Here is a 23,965-nt window from a genome sequence, read left to right as displayed (position 1 = left end):
AATGGCCTCTTCTGACTGCTTCGGGCACTGCACGACATGGTTGCACTCACATACATGCAGGCAATACACTTGTATGCATAAAATAAAAATAAAATAAAATAAATATATTTTAAAAAGACAAATGGAAGCTGGGTTTGTAATGCCACCAGTTGGGAGGCTGAAGTGGGAGGATTTCAAGTTCATGGCCAGCCTGAGCTTCACGTCAGACCCCGTTTCAAACACACACCAACAATAACAAAACAACATACACACACACACACACACACACACACACACACACACCTTGAACAGACAGACAAAGCTGGCTTAAGGGAAGGAAATTTATTTGCTCTGAAGTTCTGCAGAGGGTAGGAGTCAGGGTGTATCAGGACATAGGACATAGGCAGAGTTCTTTCCACAGCCCACACCTGCCCAAAGTACAGGACAGCCAGATGCCAGGCTGGATGGAGGGGAGAAGGCAATGGTAAGCAGTGATGTCAGCCTCCAAAGTAGACAGTGAGCTGGTGCTTCCCACTACCCAACTCTCACACAATGCCATCAAATCCCTGCAGGCCACATTTCTTGCCAGCCACCTGGCATCCAAATCTCAGTGCCTCCTGCATGCTGTTCCCTGGAGAAGGAACAAGTAGCATGGTCAGCCTGGCATTCTGGATAGGGGCTGGCCTGGCCCTGCTGCACCCCCATGATGAGGTACTCACCCTGGGAGAGGCTGAAGATGACAGCGGCATTGAAGGTATCTCCAGCCCCCAAAGTATCCACTACCCGGGGTGGTGGGAAGGCATCCGAGTGGAGCAGCTGGCCATCAGGTCCCAGGGCATCAGCACCCTCCTCAGCCCAGGCACAGATGAGTGTAGCCCTGTTAGACCCACTCAGATGGGTGTTAGCCCACCTCATCCCCTAGACCTATCAGGGCAGACCTCACCAGACTCCATAGGGACCTTTTTTGGCTTTCCTACTCACCCTTTCCTCACACGACTGTACAAGCCCCTCAGGGCCTCTTCTGCTGACCGGAACCCCAGGTGCTTGGCCACATCTTTGCTGACAAACACCTGTGGGCAGTGAAAGAGAGACTGGCAGTCACCTCTTAACTAGTCACTACCAACAGCCCAGTGTTGCCTTCCAGTTATGACATGACTCCCCTCCCCCACCCCCACCCCAGTTTAGGTAAATTCTTAGCATGGCACCTCACTGGCCCACAGGAACACTTCTTATGCTTGCTTAGAATGTGCTAGAATATATCTTTGTTCTAGGATCAGCAAACTGAAAACCCAGAAAAGGCTTGGAGTGCCATCTTGGGGTGAAATCAAATAGTACTGGCTCTCAAGAGAGTTTTGTTTTGTTTCCCACATAGCTTTGCCCTAGAGAGTGAGTTTCATTTGTAAAACAAGCAATGGGGACTCTAGAACTCTCTCTCCACAGTAACATCAAATTAGAATCTCCAGAGACAGTTTTGGAGAAAAATAAGCCCTGGCTCTAACCATGCCAACTAAATACAAAATGGGAGGGCAGGGCTCAGGCCTCCAAATTTTTTAATTTTGCCCCAAGGCTGACTGCCAGTGGCTAAAGAGTCTTCAGCAGCTTTAGCTATGATGCTAGGATTACCAATGCTAGGATTACCACCTAAATTCCCTTCATACCCAGCCCTGTCCAAATTTACCTTGTACAAGTCTCCTTCCCACCCTCCCTTCATTGTTACTGATTCTCACAACCTAACTGCCACTAACAGAAAAAAATGGGCACCTCAGAGAACAGCTCCATCCTCTCTTCATTTTGCAGAGGGAAAGACTGAGAAGGTCAATGTCTATCTGAACTCTAGCCAAGCCACAGGCACCCTTATTCTTATGTAGTCATCTGAACAGAAAAATTCTACTTCTTGGCTACTTCCTGCTACCACCACACAGGAGCTGTCATGTAGAACCTGATAGGCGGGACTAGGGCCCTTCTGCAGTTCTAAGTACCCAGTTAGAGGTAGCCAGTAAAAGCTGCAGGGCACTTACCACCTCACCGTAGCAAAACAACTGGAACAGCTCTTCTCGGGGCTTCTCTATCTCCACAGACACACGGACTTTCTGTTGCAGAGGCTGCCTAGCATTGTACTGTTCTATCCGCTGCAGCATCTTCACCTGTTCAGATGCATTCCGGCCCTGGGGCAGGACAGGGCAGCTCAGGCAGAGCCCAGCTGATAGAGTTCATTCTTCCCTCCCTGCTGGAACTTTGGGTGAGGAGGGAGAGGGGTTGGAGGAGGCTAGGCTGGAACCCCATCCTAAGCTGCACAATTCTAGGACTGTCTTGGATCTCAGGGACCTTATCAGTCAACCTTTTCCATTTCACAAATGAGAAGCCTAAAGTATAAAAGAAGCTGAGCTTGCGTGTCCATGACCACAGCACTTGGGAGGAGAAAGCAGGAAGACTGAGAATTCCAGGCTGACCTGGGCTACATAGCAAGACCCTAGAAGTGGATGGACAGAAAGAGGATCAAGAAAGCAAAGAGGGTAGAAGGAAAAGGCAAGAATGGGGGAGGGGAAGAGGAAGAGGTCAGAGATAAAGACAGAGAGGGAGAGGGACTCTCAAAATGGACATTCAGCTCCTAAGCATCCAGCCTCCCTCTAGGGTCAGAAATGGAGGAGGCATGGCAGCCTTAGAAAAAGCATTTTTGCCTGGTGCTAGCTTTGCCTTCAGGCTGTTTTATCACCCAAAACTTTCTGGGCCTTTCAGTTTCCTTGTAGGTAAGCATAAGGAAGAGTGGAGAGGGATGGTGGGTGCTCTTCACTATCTCTAAGATACTTCATGGTTCAAAGAAATCAGAGGAGGCTGACCATGCAGAAGGGCCTGGCAGGCTAAGCACTTAGAAACATAGGTGGGGCAGGGCTTGCCTCAATGTGGATCCACTTGAACTGGGTCAGATCAACCTTTTCAAAGTCCTTAGCAGACACATCTGGAAGGTTCCTAATTGCAACATGGTAAGGAAAGAAAAGAAGGGACATGATGAAGTGAGCCCGGTTCTCTTAACACTGCTGGTGACTCCTAGCCTGGCAGCATGGCAGTAAGTTGAGATGCACAGGGCTCTCGGCTCTAGAATGAGTTCTAGAATAAGCCGTGTCCCATTTTGCTGAGGTGCCCCTTTCTGAGTTCAAGAATGTACAAATGTGTGTTCAGAGGCCAGCTCTGTGGACCCTGGAAACCATATCTCCCAGAATACTATGAGTGCTAAGGACTACACTTCCCAGAATGTCCCTTGCTGGCAGCACAGAGTTCCTAGCATGCAATAACCTTGGGAACTAACTATATAGCCCATGGTCCCCTGCCTGGAGCTTGCTTTAATCCCATTCACTTGACTGGGAGCTCGTGGGTGACAGAATACCCTGTCCTGAGTTGAGTTCCCTGCTTCAACTCCGAGGTCCAAGTTGGCACTCTGAGGAAGAGTATATAGGTTTGCCTGGCCTAGATGTGGCAACCCAAGAAAGGGTCTACCTCAACACTACTTGGTGGCCCAGCAGATATCCACTCTCCATGGTTCTGTAGAATTCACTTCACTAGTGGTGTGAGCCTTTCTGGGGTTGCTTTCCCATCGATACACAAGGCTGAAAGCCCTAGCCTCCTGTGCCTTCTGCAATTGCAGATACAGACTGAGGCCAGTGAGCAATAAACATTTCTCCTTAGAGCTCCTCCTTTCCCCGATGTGAGTATCCACAGGTGTCCTTGATCAGAATCTTTTCTGATCATTGCTTACTTAACAGCCAGATGGCAGATTGCCCAATCTGAAGGTCACTTAGTTATGTGTGTGTCATTCATCCATTGGGAAGTACATATCCAGGAACACCCCCCCCCGCCCTGCCCAGGTCTGCTGGTAGTAAGGACAGCATGAACCCTGGGGCCCCCGGGCTTGACCCCTCCCCAACCCTTATCCAGAACTATCATGTACTGAATTCTCAGTAAACCTCTAGGGTTATTCAGGAGGGAGGTGGGAAGGATAAGAGGGGTGGGCCTACCTTTGGGACCCAGGAGAGATGTTCCTCTCTCATGTTAACACATCATACAGTCCTGATCTGCTGTTCCCATTCCCTTTCCTTCAGCAGTAGCTACTAATAGTGTATAGTATGTTTGGTTTCATCATGCCAGGACCTTGGGGGTTGGGGTGGGGGTGCTTATCTCTTTTAAACACCCAAACCTCAGCTCTTGGTGCCATGCTGCAGGCTGACAACTCTGGGATTGAGCCTACAAATCTCAGTGGGTCTCCTAGCCTGTCAAGGCTGTATATAGTTTTCTCCCATCTACCCACACCCACACCCAAGCTGCTGATTGGCTAATTATGGAAGAATCACATATCAATTACAGTTTGTATAGGCCTGCCTCCCTGCCTGCCCATCCTTGTATTGGCCAAGGGTAGATGACCAGGCAGAGCAGAGCCTACCCTTCCCACCTCACTTCTCCCCTAATTGAGAACAATTCAGAAATTACTGAACAATGTGGCATGGGGGCAATTTCTGGTGTAAAGAAGCCATGGATGAATGGCAGGTGGGATGCCCACAGTGGTGGGCAAGGGCACTGATTGGTGGGTTGTGGCAGGGTGAGGCCAGGGGGGCCTTACGTGTCATAGAGTATAATGGTACGGGAGCCACTGGAGTTGTTGACGATGCAGCAAGAGCAAGGGGTATCCCCCTGGCTTTGCCAGGCCACTTGAGACACATCCACGCCCTTCTGCCTGAAGTCAGCCACCAGGAAGCTTGGGGAGGGGGAACCCAAGCCAAGGAGAGGGCAAGGAGACACAGGTTAGAGTTACTTGTAGCCTGGACCTCCCCCAGGTGTGGGAAGGGTGTGCTGGAACACATGGGCCTCTGAGAGAAGAAGGGTCCTGTCCTGGGAGTGTAGTAATAGTGATGACAGCGGCAGCAGCTGGCAAAGCAGAGACAGATGTACAAACCTGTAGGCATGCAGGATGGTGCGGCTACCGCTGGCCTCATTGATGATGACTGTGGAGGTGGGGATGGAGCCCGTAGTCTGAAGGACCGTGTAGCGTAGGTCCACAGAATAGCGGCGGAGGTCATCCAGGACAAAACTGCCGGGGTGGAGTAACCCGGGAGAGGGCAGTTTGGCAAGGGTTTAGGGGACTGACAGGTAGCTGGCAGGGCCACTTGGGGCCCTGAAAGGAAAGAGTGTGAGCAGAGGAAACTAGGACAGAACCGGCAATCCCAGTCTTGCCATAGGCTGTGCCAGAAGGCAGGAGAGGAAGGGGTGCAGAGCTGGAGCTCAGAGAGGGGTGCATAAAGGAACATTCTAGGCTCTTTCAGCCAACTCAGACTGGGAAGCTTTGCTTCTGCCCATAAAGCTAGACAGTAGTAGATTTGGGCCTAGAACCTATATCCTGTTTAACTAAGTGTGTGTGGACACTGTGCCCTGCTCAGACCCAGGGAGAATTAATAATTAAGCACCGAAGCAGTACTTTGCCCCCTCTCAGATGTCTTCTGCATGCTCATCCCCATGGCATCCTGTTCTCTGGGGTCCCTTCCAACCTGTCATGGTGCCTCATTTTTCATTTCCTCCAGGATGGTCAGCCAGGAAGTGATGCTGGGGAGAGGGAGGCTGCTCACTACCATCTTCTCAGATCTGGATGGAGCCTGTGATCTGAGGGCACTGAGTTGGTACCAATGGTACCACTTGGTACCAATGGTACCACTTGGTACCAGTACCTGAAGTCCCTAAGAATGGGCCTGATGTCCCATAATGCCCTCCAGTCAGAATTAAACAAGGGACATTCCTTCAAGATTACCCCAGCAGGAAAACAAGGAGGCCAGTCCTACCCTTCCCAAGAAACCTAAAAGTTGGGAACTGTGCCTATCAGCCCAGCCATCCTGGGTTTTCTCACTATGAACAGACCTCACTTTCAGCAGCATCTAAGTTGTACAGAATTGTAGGCACCCAAACAGGACACCATTCCTTGATTTACAGCTCAAGGGGGTTGTAAATCTGTTACAACTTTAACAGTCCCAAAGTATGAGAAATATGGTTTTGTTTACCAAATAACTTTTTGCACCCATAGTGCTGGCATATGGTAGGTGCTAATTGAATGTTTGTTGAATGAATAGAGGAAATTCTGAATGGTCCATCCATCAATATTTGCTCCCTCAAGGAGAGTCCACCACCCTAAGCAAGAGCTAGGGTCCTGCTTCCAGCTAGTGGGAAGGAGCTATTGTCGCATCTCCAGGACAGGTTCTCTCCTCTTACTTGCTTTGTTCCAGTTCACCAAGGCTGGGAATTTGGCTGGCGACAGCCCCCTCAGACAAGGGTACAAAGGGCTGCACTTCACAGGCCAACAACCTGGCAGCCATGCCCACAGTGGACAAAGTGTGGGCCACACCTCCCGATAAGTGTGTGCTGAGTCGACAGTGCCAAGAGTCAAAGGGCTTTTGAGTGCTTGCAGCAGTTGGCATGGAAAAGGCACGTGGGCCCCTTATGGACTGCAGGCCCCACAGAGAATGGGTTCTGGGCCCAGTGTAGCACAAAGCCCCAAGGTGCCCTGAGCAGCATATTCTTACTACTTCAGTGAACAATAAGGACACAAACACTGGCCCTGCCCCTCAACTGATAAATAAACTTGGGCCTTCCCCCAAGACCATGGATGCTGGATGTCCCTGACAAGGTAGATGTGTACAGCATGTCCCTAACTGCCTTCTACTTTAAGCACAGCCAAATAAGGGACATGAGAAGGGCAAAGGCGAGTCCACTGTAGAGTCTGTAAGGAGTAAAGAAGGAGAAAGTGGGCACACCTAAGCAGCTCTATTGCAAGCTGTGGAAATGAAAGCTTTACAGGAGCAGCGTTAACACCTGACCAGCAAATAGGCACCTCAGAAGGGTAAGGGAATTTGGTACTCCTTTGTGAGCCCCCAATTTCTGGTGGTCACCAACCATTCTTCTGTCATGCCCACCCAGAGTCCAGACATCCTTCCTCTTCCTACACCCAGCAGGCAAACCTCCCCAGGATGGGCCCTCCCTCCTAGACTCACTCGGCAACATGGCCAGGGGCTAATGAGCCCATGAAGGCACAGCGGGCTCCAAGCAAGGAGAGGACGGTGCAGGAGTTGGATGCATTGCCTCCACGCTGCCATCTCTGGGAGAGACACCTGTAAAGCACAAGGCAGGTCCCTGCAGCCCCAGTAGATTTGTCCCAGGAAAAGCAGGACCAGCCACAGTCCCTTGTACAGGAGTCCACAGAATGCAAGAGCCAGAGATATGTCTAACTTTCAGCTCATTTTCTAGATGGAACTATTAAGGCTCAGTCAAGGGAAGGAGCTCAGCTGCTGGCAGCCCTCCGCCTCCCAAGTCTGGGCTGTAGTCAAGCTCACAGCTGCTTCCACCTGTTCTTAAGGAAATCAAGAAGTCACCTACTGGGACCATCTCAATCTGAGGGATCCTTTAACTTTGAGTCATCTCTTCCTCAGTCACAATGACCCCCTTTCCCTCAGTAAGAGCTGCTCCCAGAGGGCAGTACCTCTAACCTGCTCCTTAATGGTCTGATCTATTCTAAAGGCTTCAGAGACCAAGTGGCTCCTTTCAAAAGGATCACATTTACTACATACTCCTGTCTCTCAGCTTCAGTGTCATGAGAAATAAACAAACTCCAAGCACTCTCATTTGTACTCCAGTAATATTTCGAAGCAAATAGTGCAGGTTGTTATTTCCATTGTGCCAGTACCAAATAATAGTACTGATAATTGTGGCAGTTTACAGTAAGAGAAACAAATACCAGGAAGCCATCAATTAAGAGAACCAACACCCAGCTGGAGAGATAGCTCAGCAATTAAGAGCAAGCACTGGCTGTTCTTGCAGAAGATCCAGGTTCAAATCCCAGTACCCACATGGCAGCTAACTCCAGTTCCAGGGGATCTGACACCCTCTTCTGTCCTCCGTGGGCAGTGCATGACATGGGTGCACTAACACATATGCAGGCAATACACTCATACACATAAAATAAAAATAGAGCCAGACTTAGTGGCATACCTCTTTAATCCCAGCACTTGAGAGGCAGAAGCAGGCGGATCTCTGAGTTTGAGGCCAGCCTGGTCTACATAGTGAGTTCTAGGCCAGCTGGTGCTACAGGGAGACCTGTATTTGTCTCAAAAAGACAAAATAAAATAATAAAATAAAAATAAATAAATAAAAACTAAAGAGAAACATAAAGTGGGTGTGGTAGTGCATGCCTATTATCACACTTATAATCATGCCTGTAATCCTGTAATCCCAGCACTTGGAAGGTAGAGGCAGGAGGATTTTGAGGCCAGACTGGGCTAGGCAGTAAAGTGCTTTCTCTAAAAACAAAGGAGGAAAAGGTGAGCAAGGAGCAGGATTTTTAGGCTAAATTGTATTTGTACATAAAACATAACCCTAAAGCTCCCTTTAAGTCTTGGGGAAAAGGGAGCATGCTGATCAGGACAAAGGACACAAATTTGAAAAGGTTCAAATATTTGTCAGGCTATGCACTTTAGGGAAATTTTCACACAAAGGAGGAACCTAGATGGAGTTTGCTCAAGATCACACCAATAGTTAATGACAGAGATGATATCAGAGCCAAGGTTCTGGACTCCAAAGCCACTATATTTACCCTGTTTTGTTTTTCTTTTTAAAACAAGATCTCATGGAACTTACTGTGTAGCTGAGGATGACCTTGAATTCCTGATCCTTCTGCTTCCACCTCTGGGAGAGGTTACAGGAGTGGGCTATACCATATTTAAAGTGGTGCTGAGAACTGAACCCAGGGCTTCATTTAGGTAAGCTCTGTACCAATTGAACCACATGCCCAGCCCTACCCAGTAGTTTTAAATGAAAAACTGGCCTGAGCCTGGGTATGATTTCTAAGGAAGTGTGAGATTTCCCAGTGCAGCCCTTCAAAGTCACAATGATGCTTCAAGCTGTGCAGAAGTGTTCAGCAAGCTCAAGGATGCTCTCTGGAAGGCTCTCCTCAGAATGGACTCTGGGAAACAAGGGCCATTCCTCAGGGGTCTGGCCGAAAGCCCCAAGTCCTGAGAGTCCCTGAGTCAGGTAAGACTGAGATAGCAAGAAGGACTGGGCCCTACACAGGCTTGCTCTTCTGGGAGGCCCAACAGAGTCCAGAGCAGGGGCTGCTAAGCAAAGCCCCAGGTCTGCAAAGGGAGGTACACCCTAAGAGCAGGAACCTGACAAGGAAGAGAAGGGGCTCTTATAGAGGACCCTTCTGTAGTAGTCACCTTCCAAACTGAACCTCCCCTGCCAGTAGGGACACAGAAGGTCTACCTTCTCTTAGTCTTCCACATAAACAAGCTCAAAGGAGTGGGACTTCAGTTCTAGCAGAATAAGACATACTGAAGGTATTATGGTCCCAATATACTCTTTGAAGAACTTGTGGCCTGAAATATACTGGAACAAGGGTAAGTCTAGCTTCCCCACTGAGCACAAGATTGTAGGGCTCTACCTTTGTAAGGTTAGGTCTACACAGATGCACATTCTGTACTCCTTCTCCACTGTCCCTGTACCCCTGGCTGTAACCTCTGGCAAACAAAGCAATTCAAAGCAAAGGGTAAACTCCACAGGATGGGCAGTAACAGAGACAGATGGAACAAACAGCAGAGGGCTGGAGCACCACATTCTGAACTTGGAGATGTGAGTTGTAATCACTGTTCTGCCACTTACTAAGTATGTGTCCTGATAAGCATAATTTAATTCCTCTAAACCTTTGGCTTCCTAATCTATGCAAAGGATTTAACTGGTGCTTACCCAATTCCCAGAGTAAGTGTGAGGCCATGCACTGACAGCATTCTGTGGATCCAAAACCCAAAGAATACCCAGTCTTCCCACCGCTGTGATCACTGTAGTGTCCTGCCAGAAGTCAACCCTGAACTGCCTTTCATCCAATTCTCAGCTGAGACAACTTCTAGACAAGGAACACTGCTCATTGCTCAGAGCACTAGATTGCACCAAGAGACACCCAATGTCCCACTCCCCAGCAATGCCTTCATGGCATGTCAGCTTAATGGAGTGTTCCTTATCAAGAACAAAGATAAGAACCACCAAAGAACACTTCAACAACCACCAGACAGCAATGATGTTCATCCATCTTTGTAAAAAAAGAATTCTGGTAGACTCCTTTTGCAATTTAGCATCAGAGAAAGGCTTAATGTGGCTCATGAACCAACTTTCTCCCCATTTAACCCAGAGAAACCCCAAGTTGCTACACTACCAGGCAGCCCTGAGCTGTAGGTAAGGCTCAAATGCCAGGTTTCTAAGGGTTTCTGAGCAACTGAATTGCACATACTTCCACTGGAAGTGATCTCCTTTGTAGCAGTAGGTGGGATACATGTGTGGTAAATAATTTGAAGTGCATAGGTTTGGAGTTAAGGGAAAAAACCAGAAGGAAACTGGTCTGGCACCTTATCAGCTGTGTGCCCTTGAGAAAAAATTACTTCATTCCAGACTGTAAAAGGAGGATTCTGATGTTCCACAAAGTCCCAGGCTGAGAGGGAAACTGGCTAATAACAGCGCTATCCCGAGACCTGGGTCTTGAGCCAGGCGTAGTGGTGCACACCTGTTAATTCCAGCGGCTGAAGGAGTAGTAATTTAGGACAGCCCAGGCTACATGTCAAAAAACTGCCAAAATAAAACCAAAACCTGGTCCAAGTACTCGGGAGCCATAGACAGGCGGATCTTAATGAATGAGAGGCCAGCCTGGTCTACGTAGCAAAAGTTCCAGGCCAGCTGGGGCTACAGGGAGACCCTGTCTCAAAAAAATAAATAAAAATAAAAAAAAAATCAAAACCTGGGTCTTATTAACGGCCACCATTCTCTTGTCTTCTCTCCTGCTGAAAGCTCCCAGGCTTCCCTGGCAGAGGGCACCGGCTCTAGGCTCTCAGACTCACAGACTCACTGTCGGAGCCCTGGTAAGCAGCCCTATAGCCATGGCTGCCTGGCACAAAGGCGGGGCGGCAGCGGCCCTGGGGTCTCCGAGGGGCCTGGGCGCCCCTACCTGCGGTCGGTGTCCTCCTCTGGGTACTTATCCACCACATTGATGATGTCCAGCACCACCAGCCCCACACACAGGATCTGCTTCTCTTCCATAAGGCTGCTCCCCAAGCTTTCTACCCGCTGGGCGGATGGGATTCCTGCCGGGCTCCGCCTTTTATCAACTGGAGGGTAGCATCCCAGCTCTCAGGGGCTGCCCTGACTCCTCCTCCACGTGCGGAGCTCCACCTGCGAGGGAGCCTCCCGCAGCGGCGAGGGGTAGTGTGGTAGGATGTAGGTTGCCTGGCCCTGCAGATAGCAACGCCTCCCACTTCTCAGGCTCGCTAGTCAGACTCGGAACCGAAATAAATCTCTAATAAGCGGTCAGCCAGGCAATCCCATCAACGCAAAGCGAAAGCGCACCGGTGATGTAATGGGCTTCCCCCGCCCCTCCAGCACCTGCCTCTCCGACACCAGACCTGGGTACCGAGAGGATGAGCCTCGGGTCTTGCAACCGGAGTCCGACCTCCGCAGGCCGCCTTCCCTTCCCCCCACTGCCGAGGCCCGGCCCTGCCCCCGCCAGGCTGGAGGACGTCACGTGATCGGGAACTCAGCAGGCGGGATGGTTCCGCCCTGCGCCCCCTGGCGGCCCGGACCCGGAGGAGCTGCCCAGGGTGGCCCTAGCAAAGAGCGCACCTGGGGAGGTGCGCAGAGGCGGGCGGTGCGAGGCTCAGGGTTTCCTCCGTAGGCCTCCGTCTCCTCCCGTCCTGTCCCTTGTCTACCCCAAACATGTAGTGGAGCAAAATAGTTATGTTTTTGTAAAAAAAAAAAAAAAAAAAAAAAAAAAAAAAAAAAAAAAAAAAAAAAGTGTCTTTATTCCTGAATAGTTTAGTATGGCGGTGCGGGCCCGGAGCCTGCTCAGGAGAGCCCTGGAGCCAGGCTGCTTGAGGAAGCAAAGGGTGCAAGGGTCAGTTCCTCTTCCGCAGCCCGAATCCTGGAGAGGGTTCTGGAGGGATCAGCATTCAGACCAAGTCTGGAGGAGGAGACGTCTAGGACCCAGGACCCGCGCGATCGCGGCCTGGGGAGGGGCCGCTCTGGACGCCTGTGTTGCGACAGGGCGGGGTGCCAGGACAACGCCACCCAGGTGGCTCTGTGGCCCATGTAGACAAATTTGGTGGTCGGGCCGGGCCGGGCCGGTCTATGCCTGTTCAAGCTCCAGGTCCTCATAGAGTAGTGCTCCGCTGAAGATGGTGAGCGGCTCCTCCGAGTGTGCCAGCTGCCCCATGACCAGGTCGATGCAGACGGTGTCTCCGGCCTGCAGCGGCAGGATGAGGCTGAAGACACCAAGAGCCCCGGGGCTGGGCTGACTCTCGGCCACGGGCTTATTCTCCAGGCCCTCGGGCTCATAGCCTCCAGAGTCTATGCGGGCCACACCCAAGTTGGAGCGCGACAGCACTGCCTCCACTTTCTCGTGCCGATGACCTGTCAGCACCGCGCTTAGCAAGTAGCGTCCAGCCAGAGGCGCAGTGAATATACCTGGGGACAAGGATGGAAATCAGGAGGGGAGATAGTGGCTGGGACAAGGAAGGCCTCTCAGAGCCGACACAACACTCCTGGACTGCGGAAGAGCCCACTAGGTCCTTTCACAGCTATTCCACTAGAATGCACACTATGGGGAATTCGCTGTAGAGTTGGCTGCTGTATCTCAGGGCACTTAACCATTGAGCATGTGCTGGAGTCGGTTCCCATAAAGATATCCTCCCCTCCCTACTCCCAGCCAAACTATGGGGAGAATAATTGAAGAAGATACGGGTCTCTCCGAAGTAGAGGATGAAAATATTTACATTGTACAAAGAGGCAAAAATAAAGTCCTATCACCACCCAGCCGCACCTTTCCCCAACTGCTCAAACCAACCCTGGGTTACCTGTCTCTGGGTCATAGTAGCCTCCATCATTGAGTAGGACTCTGTCGAAGGGGATCGTCCCAGGGTCTGACCGTGGCAAACTCAGGGCAGCTGAAAATGCCACCCGAGGTACAGAGGCTGCTGGTGCTCCCTCCACTCCTGAGTGGAAGTAGAGTATTAGAAAGTGCTCAGAAGCCCCAGCCCCCTTTTTGTTCTACCCAGGCTGCCTGAGGACTTCCATTCTCTAGCCCTGAGTTCAGTTCCCCTTCCAGAGTTTGAGAAGAACTTACCCTGTTCACCTTGGGGACCTGTGGAAAAAAAGAAAGGGAACAGTGAGTAGGGTAGCTCTCACCAGGCCACTTGCCGAACATCTGCTGAGTATCTTGCACTGCTCTGAGTGCTAGGTGGGTTTTAAAGCAGGAATGCATTGTCAAGAAAAATAGGAATAAGTATGGACCATTCTGTCCAATTGCTGGGCCATGAGCCTTACTTAGTCTTGAGCTTTTCATACCCCAGATGGCACTTGTAGGCTCAGCATTAATATCCAGTACAGCAGGGAAACCAATGTCTCCAATAGCCAAATACAATGACCAGCTCAGCTTCTAATCACTTTCTTCTCTTTCCACTGCCAGGCACTGAGAACCTCAATTGCTTACCCCTTTATTTTTCCCAGTCAAGCTCAGAGTGCAATGTCATATCTAAGCTGCCCAGGTAGTGGCAATTCTGTATGTAGAAAGGGTCTCAACCCACATACCTGGTGGTCCAATGGGCCCCTTTTGTCCATCCTTGCCAGGAGGTCCTGGAGGTCCCACAGGGCCTGGGGGCCCCTGTAACCCAGGAGGTCCGGGGGGCCCAGCCTCACCTGAAGGCCCTACACAACAAAACTAAGTTGAAGGAGATCCCTAAAGGGAGTTTCCAATGGACAGGGAAGGTGGTGGCTCCATGAACAGAGAGATGAGTGAAAAAGATGGGCTTGGAGGACTGATGGAGACATAGGGCCCCTTGCTGCCCAGGTTGGGTACCTGATTGGCAGAGCCACATCCCAGCTCCACTCACAGGTGCATCTGAACAACCAGAGGGAGAGGAGGGAGCTAGGACCTTGACAGCATCTCTGTGGATACACTGTAGCCCTGGAGGAAGTTGAGGCTACAACTGGGGTAGAGCAAACAAGAGGGCTTGAAAAGGGATTTCCCCACCACCACTTTTCTTGCTCTTACCAGTGAAGTCCTTCAGGCTAAGCTGCTGCAGACGGTCTTCCAGGAGCAGCAGGGAACTGTTGAGGGCACCGAGTCGTCTGCCCAGGCCTGCCTGCCCCCCCAGCAGCTTCTCCAGCAGGGCTGCCTGTGTCAGACTGGTGCTATTGGTTTCCCGAAGTGCAACCCAGAGTCCAGCCACATGTCTGGAAAGGCCTTCACGTAGGCCCTGCAGGCCCCCAGCCACAGTGTCCAACCGCTCACAGACTCCTTCAAGACGGCCTAATCGCCCCTCGAGGCCAGGGCACTGGCCTGCCTGTGCCTGGCCCTCCTCCAGGCCCCGGAAGCGCTCCTCACTCTCAGTAATGTGCTCTGTGGCCTCCTGCTGTAGCCTGTTAATCTCAGAGATGATGCTGTCCTTAGTGGCCCCCAGGTCAGCCAGATCAGCACCCTGGCCCTCCACAGTGGTCTGGAGCTCATGCAGTGAGTCATTGAGGGAGCTGAAGGTGAGAATGACCTCAGAGAGCTCTCCTTGCAGGGCCTGGAGGGCTGAACCTGAGCTGCCTCCAAACACACTGAAGCCATCCAGAGGCCCACGGCTTGGTCCCCCAACACCTGGACCAGCCCCAGGGCCACGTGGAGGTAACAGTGGGCAGGAGCAGCGCTCTACCCCATCCCGAAGGCGGCCTAGCTCCTCTTGGACACCACCACAGGCCCCGCAGCCCTCCTCCCCACGGGCTTGCAGCAGACCCTCCAGTTGGCTCAGCTGTGCTGCTGTAAGATTCAGGCGCAGCATGAACTCTGCTGCTGTTTCCTCCTGTGTATCCATTCGCTCCTGCAGCCGGCTCACAACCCCCTGTAGTCCATCCAGCATGGCCTGCTGGGCTTCCCCTGCTGCCCCTACTTTGTGCAAGCCTGAGCCCACCAGCGTTAGCTGACCCTCACTGTCTAGCACCCTGCGCTCCAAGGAATTCAGGATCTCACTGACCTGAGAATCCTGTTCCCCTGGGGCCCCAGAGCAGATCTGTCCACAGGCCTGCACAGCCCCTGCCACCTGTTCTTCCAGCAGATCTAGGCGCCCACCCAGCTCCCTGCTCACATTGGCCATCAGCCCCTCCAGCTTCTCTAACCGACCAGGAGCAGCAGGCAACCAGCGGCCCAGCCTCCCTGATCCTCCAGGCCAGTCCTTCTCCTGCTCCTCTGAGGGACCTAGAGTGGAGTTGAAGCGGTCCTCTAGGCGAGAGAGGCGGGAGGCTAAGCTGGTGTAGCCTGGAGGGTGACCCCCCTGTCCAGCTGCTCCTCCCAGCTCAGAACCTCGACGCCCACTTAGCACTGTCACTGAGCCAGCCACTACATCTAGCCTCCGCTCCAGCTCTGCCAGTCGCCTGCCCAGCTCTGGGGGGCAGCATTCCTGAGAGGGTCTACGGGCCATGGCAGGTCCCATCAGCTGTTGCTGCCGCTCTTCCATGGAGGACAGTAGCTTCTCCATCGTTCGCAGTCGTTCCCTATCCTCTTGCTGCTGCTGGCGGAAGCCATCCAGCCCTGCCAGACACACAGAGCAGGACTCCTGCAGCTGCCGCTCCAACTGCCTTAACAGCTCCTCACTGGGGCCAGGAGGGGCTGGGACAGGAGCTGGGGCCCTGCCACTTCCACCACTGTCTCCATTGTGATGATTGTTAAGGTGGCCCAGCTCCTGATCATGGGTAGAAACACGATTATCCAAGAGCTGCAGCTGATGCTGGATCTCATTGAGGGTTTCATGCACACCCGGGCGGGCAGCTGCATCTGCTGGCTGCTGCCTCCCATTAAAAGCTGTCTCCACAGCCCTCTGTACATCCTCTGCCAGGCGCCCACTCAGTCCCTGCAGAGCACCTCGAAGACCTTGCAAATCTTTGGTCAGGCTCTGCACCTGCTGCTCTAGTTGCTGCACCTTCTCTGACTCCCCAGGACCTGAAGAGAGAGAAAGGCAGATGACTGAAGAGCAGAATCGTAGAGCTCAGGGCCTACCTCCCAGGCTCTGCTTACTCCAACTCCAGCAAGAGTCAGGGGCCCATCTGGCTCTGTGTCTCCTTTGGATGGTTTAGGCAAGAAAAGAAAAAAGGAAACACCATTCACTGAATGTCCCTAGGCCAGATTTGAACCAGGGCTCTTTTTTTGTTTTGTTTTGGGGTGGGATCCCTCCAGCCCCCATGTTTTTTTTTTTTTTTTTTTTTTTGTCTTTTTGAGACAAGGTCTCCCTGTAGGCCCCACTGGCCTGGAACTCACTATGTAGACCAGGCTAGTCTCGATCTCACAGAGATCTGCCTGCCTCTGCCTTCCAAGTGCTGGGACTAAAGGCATGCTCCACTGGATGACCTGCTCCAATCAAGGCTCTTAAAACTTATCTACTGGGTGCCAGGCATGTGGTGCACACCTTTAATCCCAGCACTTGGGAGGCAAGGGCAGGCAGATCTTTGTGAGTTCGAGGTCAGCCTGGTCTACATAGCGAGTTCCAGGTCAGCTGGGGCTACAGCTGTTTCAAAAATGTCAGGAAAAAAAATTTAGCTATTGGGCAGATACTATTAACTTTTCCCATTGGATAGTGTGGGAACCAGAGGGCCAGAGAAATTAGGTAAGTGGTTACAGATTACAAGTTTAACGAGTGGCAATGACAAATTTCAAATCCAGATCATCTGGCCACCAAGCCTAGATCCTTTCCATTCATCCTCAGTGCCTCTTAACTTCATGGAAATTATTTTCTTATCTGGGAAATGAGAATGACACTATCTCTCCTCCCTCACAGGGCTGTCAAAAGGTAAAAAAAGGGAATGTGGGGGAGGCACTTTGCATACCACACAGTAGCAATAAGTGGGCATTTCCCTATAGCACCATGGGGACAAACGAGAGGCCCTGTAGCAAGCCTGCTGGGATTCTGGCTGGCTCCTGTTTGCATAATTATAGTACAGCTATCTCTCTGGCAGGAAAACAGCACATCCGGTGTGCCCAACACATACACAAGGGAAAGACAAGCAACAGGGACAGCTGCATTCTGGGACCTGCAGTCTCCAGAGGGCAGGGAGGGGCCTGGGACCTGTAGTTAGGTGCAATGCATGCTAGGACTTGTAGTCTCAATAACTGTCTTCCCTGAAGACAGAGCTTCTCAAAGAATTCCCCCTTTTTCCAGTGGCCACATGAGGGCGTGTGTGAGCACATAGTCTCTCTGTGCCTTTTTTCTTGGTCCTGTCTAGGTCTGTCAATTCTTTTGATCAATTCTCTCCTCTCTCTCTCTTCTCTCTCTCTCTCTCTCTCTCTCTCTCTCTCTCTCTCTCTCTAATTGGAATGGAGAATCTCACAGATGTTATTACCTCCTTTTTGCCCCCTTCCCTCTGATTTAGAGCACATGGGTTTTCCCTCAGCAGCAGTCCGGCCCTATGTTTTCCAACAGGATCTCCCCACCCCCAGCAGCTTGCACACTCACCTTCTCCCCCTAGTCCACTGAGGTGGCTGCCTGCACTGGAGCCAGAGAGGTTGGGGCGGGCAGGCCTGGGGCGGGGGTGGGGTGTGGAGGGTGCAGGGCCCAGCACAGAAGCAGGACCCTCCCCACAGTCATCACCCCCATACCCCTGACAGCACCGCCACTCCATGTCCGTCACTGTCTTGTAGGCCACACGGTAGCGCGGGCGGAGGAAGCTTCGGTACCTGGTCAGAGGCACAGAGGGGCCTTGTATTCTCCCTGTGCTGCCAGTGACTCTGGTCCCTGTCCTCAGAGATGCACAGCTGCTAGTAGGCAAGTCCTGTCTTCAGGCTAGACACCCCTTCCTGGTCAGCATGTGGAATTGCTCAGCTGACAGCTGTCAGCTTTTTAACCAAGGGTGAACTCCCTGCTCTTCCCCCCAGGCCTTGTGCTGGAACCTTGAGCTCCTCTCTTTGAGGCTGATTCATCCCAGAGGACTAGGGGCTAGACGGAGGGAAGGGAAGTATACCTGCAGTATCTCACCAGCCAAGCTATTACCCTAGCATCTCCTCAAAATAGCTCTAAATGAAGTCCTGTCCTGCCCTTGCTCCCTGTTTTGCACAAACTCCATGAATGCCTACCAGCTTTCTGATTTTGCCCAGCCCCCACTGAGTGCCCATCCCCTGGTGCTGGGGCTCACATGATACTTCGAGGGCACTGAGGCTGGCCCCAGCCACAGGGCTGATAGTCCGGCTTGACAAAGGTCTCCACTCCATCCTCGAGGACACAGCTCACTGTCCGTGTCACCACATAGGCACACCAGTTCCTGTAGGCACAACCCCATCTGAACCAAAGAACCAGAGACACTCGCCCCCATGGCCCAGGGGCTACTAGAGTGACTGAAGGAGGGTTAAAAGATGCAGGGAAACTTAGAAACCAGTGAAAGCCAGAGCTTTTGCAAAGGCAGTCTGCCACGCTTTCCTGTGTCACCAGAGCAGTAAAAAACTTTTCAAGATGGAGAAGCACAGAATGAAAAAACACACAGGGAAGTCAGTCCTCACTGTTGTAAGATCCCTGGGCACCCTGGAATTCACAATCACTTGTGTCCCTCTCTGGCCCTGTCTCAAGCCCCAGCTGTGTGAACCAGTCAGCCGAGATCCTGCAGCTGATTCCCTGGACATGGTGCTTCCACCCATATCTCAAGAAAGAAGGCAAGGCAGGAGGCTGAGGTCTGGCCTAGGGATAATAAGAAGCCATTGGATGGGCTCTGCCCCCTTGGGGCTTGCAGTGCTGCACTCCTGGCCCATTCATGCTGACCTTTGTGGTGTAGGGGGCTGGAGAGCCTAAGGGAGCAGGACATGGGTGATATCAGAATTAGGCATTAGTGGATAGGGTCAAGGAAGCCCTAGAAAAGGACAAAAGGTCTGCCTGAGAATCCAGGGCTGGCATACAGCTGGCAGCTGGCAGGAAGACCTGGCCCATGCCCCACAGGGTAGTTTATCTGGGCACCAAACTGCAATTCCTCATAGAGAAGAGCTGATCCTGGTTAGGCCACTAGGACCCTGGAAAAAGACCCACAGGAAGGTGAATAGGGGAAGGCCACTGATAAATGGACTTCCTCTCTTCCTTCTTCATTGCATTAGGGGTACAGCCTGGGGAGGGTGGGCAGCATGCCCACCTTATGAAGGCTTTCCCATCCACTGCCTCCAGCCCTGGCTGGACACAGACTCTTTCTTACCTGTGGCGGCTGGCAGGCCGTGGGGCGCTCTGGGCTTGGGGTCCCCCAGGACTGAGGGCTCCACCACCCCCTGTGTAGAGGCTGTAACCTCGAGGAGGGTAGCTGGCAGCCTCCGTGGCTGCGGACAGCAGGCAGCAGAGGTAGCAGCTCCAGAGGGTGCTGGGGGCCATGGCGAGGTACTCCTTGCGGCCCTTAGAGACACATCCCGGCCTGACCACTGGTGCCTCTGCCAGGTCCCCAGAGGATGCCGCTGCTTCAGGGGACAGCACACTAGTCAGACGTGTCTCTAGCTTCCTGCCGGCAGCCCCCAGCCAGACGCCTCCTCCTAGGCCGCTTGGGCCTGACCCCTCTCCCCCTCCTCTTTCCTCCTCAGGCTCCTGTCTGTCCCTCCCTTGGTTCCTTCCGCTCTCCTCTTCTGCACTTCTGAGGGGAGTCTCTTCTCTGGGCCCCTTGCCTCCAGTGCCTGGTCCCTGCTTCCTGAGCCTCCACCCCCTGGCCCCAGCTGGCCCTCTTCTGGTCTCTCTCTCCTTTTCCCTGGTGACTGGATCCTGGGGTGACAGGCTTTGCCCCTGTGGCTGTCCAGAGGCGCAAGAGTGACTGTGGGGCTGGCCAGCCTCCTCCCTCCCTCTCTCTCCCCTCCCTTCCCCCTGTCTGGCTGGCGGTCCAGCCTCCTCCTTCCTCCCCCACCTCTCCAACCATCGTGCGCCACATCTGCTTCTTGTTAACTCCGGGAAAGAGGGGGGAGAGAAGGAAAAACAGAGAAATGTGGAGTTGCCACTGGGCTTGGGGCCAGCCCCTCAGACAGGCCACATGGAGCTGAGGCTAAAGCTGGATAGGAGGCCCAGAGCTGGTGGCTAGGATTGAGAACCAGAGTCAGAGTCCTAGTTCTCCTGGGTCAAAGCAGGCTCCCTTGGGACAGGATGAAGAGAGAGGGAGCCCAAGAAGTACAGGACTTGGGGTGGGGGGTGACAATGTGTGGAGGGCTCAGCAGGACCTCATTCACCATTGGGAAAGTAATGTGTCCAAGGTAACACAGCAAGTCAGTGATAGGACTGAGATTAGACTCTAAATGCCTCAGTGACTCAGGAGTAAAAGAGAGGGCTCCTGGGTTAGGGAAGAAAATGAGAAGGACTTTATTGAGGCAGATGGTAAATCCAGGGAAGACAGAAAAGGAAAAAAGGAATCAAAAAACAGAGAGCCTGGCGTACTGGTGCACACCTTTAATCCCAGCACTTGGGGAGGCAGAAGCAGGCAGATCTCTGTGAGATCCAGGCTAATCTTGTCTACATAATGAGTTCTAGGCCAGCTGTGACTGGAAGACCCTGCCCCCCAGCAAAAGAGCAGTCTCCTATCAAGCAATGGGAGGAGATAAAGCAATGAAAGAGACAAAAAAGAAGAAACTTCCATTTTTATGTGTATAGGGCTGTTGAGATGGCTTAGTGGTTAAGAGCACTAGCTACTCTTACAGAGGACCCAGGTTCGATTCCAAGTACCCCCATGTGGCAGCTAACAACCATCTGTAACTCCAGTTCTAGGTGATCTGATGTCCTCTTCAGACCTCTTCAGGCATTGCAGAACACAGGTGCACCTATACACATGCAGACAATACACTCATACACATAAAGTAAAAATAATAAGTTTTTTTTAAAAAAAGAATTTTCCTAAAGGGCCAAATGAACATAGGCCCCAGGCTGTGTTGGTGAGGTCAGTGGTAATAGCAGTAAACAGACCAAGTGGCTCTTTAGTCTGGAGGCCTACAAAGAACCCTCAGCTTGACCTGAAATCTCTTGACAAGATGCCTGCTGCTTCTTACCTTCAGGTTTTCCATGTTGTATTCTGGACCTGTGTCTCCTAGGGACACTAGGAGGGAGAAACCGAAGTGTGAGAAAGAAAGGAGACAGGAGGCACTGGAGAGGTGCCTGAATTGCAAAGGCATGTCTGAGAATCTGTCATTGTCAACTAAGAAGCAAATCAGGCTGCTGGGGAATAGGACAGGGCCTCAAAACAGAAAACCAACAAAGGCAGGACAGACCAACTGCCAAGAGGCCAGGACAAAGGGATGATGTGTGTTCTGGCTAAGAGGAGGGGAGAGTCTGCTGGCTGCTGGGGGTAGCTTCTGGAAAGGCAGAACTTGAACAGTGTTGGGCAGGGTAGGAGGAAGGAGTAAAGAAGAGAGAAAAGGGAAGGGCAGATATTTCAAGCTCAGGGAATGTGACCTTCCTCAGTTTCCTCCTCAGACCTTCCATCCTAGGTTTGAGAGGATTGATACTTATGTAAAACATTTCAGAACAGTGCCCACTGCTTAGTATATGCTAGCTCTTTTTTATTTTGTTTTTGAGACAAGGTCTTGCTATGTAGCCCAGGCTGGACTCCAACTTGTGACAGTCCTATCTTCTGAGCGCTGCTATTACAGGTGTGTGCTACCACACTCAGCACGTGTTAGCTGTTGTTAGGAAGGGGCAGGGCAGAAGTCAAGAGAGGTAGCCAGCCCATAAGGCCAGCCAGAGAGGCTCACATGACTGGTAAGGAGGTTGGGTTGCAATGTTTAGAGCAGGGGAGTACATAATACACAGACAGGTGGGGTCACTGAGAGCAATGAATCAGGAGTCAGAGAACAAGGAATCTAGTACCAATTTCTGGAGCTTATAACTGAATAAATCCCATACAACCACTGAGAGTCCATTTGTTACTTAGGGCCTCTCCCAAATTCTACAGTTGTGAAGTAATGTAGACAGACTGCTGGCAAAAGAAAGAAAGGGGACGTTATGCCTGCTTGGTGACTACCAAGGTAGTGAGGGACCAGATGAAAGATGCTGCCACAGAATATTCCAGAGTTTGAGCTTAGACGAGGAAGTTAGAAAAGAGGAGCAGGTCTAGAGGGAAGAAAGGTGATTTTAGTCCAGACATTCTGAGTTTAAAATAAGAGTGACACATTCTAGTAGATATAAATGTCCAGAAAGTGGTTAAAATGTGGACATGGATTCTGGGAACCACTTATAGAGCACTAACTGGAGGCCATGAGAATAAATGTCACCAACTCTTCGATGTGGTTCTGGGTGATCTGTCGGTGCTTCTGAGGACCATGGACCTAAAATGTGACCTTAATGGCTGGAAGAAATATTGATGCAAAGACAATATGGTGAAAATAAACTTTGGAAACAACAGAAGTAGCAATTTGTGTCTGGCCCATAGGGTTCTGGGGACCAGCACACAAGGAAACTTGAAGGAAATGGTCACAGGAGATTCTGATTTGGGGATAAAAATGGTAGCTTTATCCCTGGTCTCTGCATCAATTGCAGGCCCTGGCCTGGACCTGGCAGGAATCCAGCGCATTTCCCCTCCAGATTGTCCCAGCTGCCACTAGGAGTTTTCTATTTTTTCTCTTCTCCTCTTCCTTGGTCTCTGACAACCTTAAAAAGATAACCACATACTCCCACTCCTGCTCTCTAGAGTTAAAAATTCTATTGTATAGTTTAAAGTGAAAAATGTTGGCTTTGAAAAACAAATTGTAGTAGGTTGCATTTCACTTAGCCTGGTAATTAGGAGACAAGACCTAGGAGCTGACATGAATGTTTGTGAAATCTCTAGTACACCAATGGCTCTGGGGTTGGTGAGGAAGATAGATCCCACCACTGGCCTCAGTGAGCAAGCAGGCTGCAATGGAGACCAATGCTGGATAGGATGCAGTAGTGGTTGTAATGGTGGTACTGGCAGGCAATTACACATATCCAAAGCATTTGGAAGAATTACTGACACCAAAAACACCAAGACCCTAGGTAGTAAGACAAGGTCTATTTTATAACTTGTCCAAAGTGGGGGATTTCCAATGATCTAATGCCAGTGGGAGATTCTGGCCATACTAGGCAACTAATTCATTCAGCGATCACAGACTAAGCAATAAGCTCATGTTCTCAGAGCCAGGATAGTAGGGGACTCCAGCAATAAGAAGCATTTTATGTCTAAGCCCTCTGTTAGAAGACTAAATATTGGGAGGGAAGAAGGGTAATCATGTGAATTTGGCCTTATGTCATGCTAACACAGGTGGGAATTCAATCTTTTAAGGAGTCTTGAACCAAAGTCCACTGGTGCCCAAATGTAAACTTTTTTTTTCTCCCTGAAGATTACCTTCCAGGAATAAGACTGTCTTCAGGACCCAGTCTCTTTTTTCCCCAAGTCTTCTTCCTTTCTTACTCTTAAAACCTTGGCCGCATATCCTGTCATTGCTCAGGTCAGTAATCCCACCACTTAGGAGGCAAAGACAGGAGGAACATGAGTTTGAGGCCAGCCTGAGCTATGTAGTGAGATCCTGTCTAAATGACAGCAAAAATCATCATATTAAAATTAAGCTCCATAGTTGCCTTTCCATTCTCTTCACACACACACCCGCCAGATGAGGCTTTGCCTGCCTCACTTCCCACATCCTTTTACAGCCAGTTTTGTCAAGCTTTGTCATTCCTTAGTTGAGTCTAGTTCAATCTTGAGACAAGTATTTATTTCAGTTCTTCTAGGCACTAGGCCAAATGACCCATTCAAGGCTGATAAAGACCCGCTGACCTAGGCACAGGAAAGTAAAGGGAGGTGAAGGACATTTCTGGGTAGTCCTAAAATAATTTTTCTCCCTCTTATCCCTGATCTCTTGGATGACTTACTGAATCTACAGTCTGACATGGAATATAGAATAGAGGTAGTAATAATAGATGACAATATCTTTAACTAGTTGTAGGACCTTGAC

At 51.2% G+C, this 23,965-nt stretch overlaps 2 protein-coding genes across 7 annotated transcripts; both read right to left on the bottom strand.

The window, feature by feature from the left end:
* Positions 1 to 306: 306 nt before the first annotated feature.
* Positions 307 to 11,753, bottom strand: Khk (ketohexokinase). Of its 5 annotated transcripts, none has more exons than XM_029564476.1 (9): positions 11,445 to 11,753; positions 7,002 to 7,118; positions 4,922 to 5,056; positions 4,589 to 4,723; positions 2,874 to 2,946; positions 1,998 to 2,144; positions 961 to 1,049; positions 699 to 856; positions 307 to 610 (listed from the first exon to the last, which is right to left on the bottom strand). In XM_029564476.1, the coding sequence occupies exons 2-9, from the start codon at positions 7,031 to 7,033 to the stop codon at positions 525 to 527; spliced, it is 855 nt and encodes a 284-aa protein (XP_029420336.1). In that variant the 5' UTR covers positions 7,034 to 7,118; positions 11,445 to 11,753; the 3' UTR covers positions 307 to 524. The 5 variants fall into 5 exon arrangements, with proteins under 5 accessions (XP_029420336.1, XP_017654130.1, XP_008833248.1 ...); XM_017798641.2 differs by lacking the exon at positions 11,445 to 11,753 and adding an exon at positions 10,991 to 11,406; XM_008835026.3 differs by lacking the exons at positions 4,589 to 4,723; positions 11,445 to 11,753 and adding an exon at positions 10,991 to 11,405.
* A 51-nt stretch (positions 11,754 to 11,804) lies between these two features.
* Emilin1 (elastin microfibril interfacer 1) lies at positions 11,805 to 19,840 on the bottom strand. Of its 2 annotated transcripts, XM_008835024.3 has the most exons (8): positions 19,234 to 19,839; positions 18,196 to 18,321; positions 17,520 to 17,740; positions 14,087 to 16,012; positions 13,624 to 13,740; positions 13,160 to 13,177; positions 12,891 to 13,028; positions 11,805 to 12,501 (listed from the first exon to the last, which is right to left on the bottom strand). In XM_008835024.3, exons 1-8 carry the CDS (start codon positions 19,401 to 19,403, stop codon positions 12,164 to 12,166), a joined length of 3,054 nt encoding a protein of 1,017 aa, XP_008833246.1. In that variant the 5' UTR covers positions 19,404 to 19,839; the 3' UTR covers positions 11,805 to 12,163. The 2 variants fall into 2 exon arrangements, with proteins under 2 accessions (XP_008833246.1, XP_029420334.1); XM_029564474.1 differs by lacking the exon at positions 13,624 to 13,740 and having other exon boundaries at positions 19,234 to 19,840.
* Between the last annotated feature and the right edge of the window lie 4,125 nt (positions 19,841 to 23,965).

This window comes from Nannospalax galili, unplaced genomic scaffold (assembly GCF_000622305.1).
Source record: "Nannospalax galili isolate Female #2095 unplaced genomic scaffold, S.galili_v1.0 scaffold517, whole genome shotgun sequence".
Lineage (NCBI taxonomy): Eukaryota > Metazoa > Chordata > Mammalia > Rodentia > Spalacidae > Nannospalax > Nannospalax galili.
Note: the sequence above shows the minus strand (reverse complement) of the source record. Positions and strands in the feature narration are given on the sequence as shown.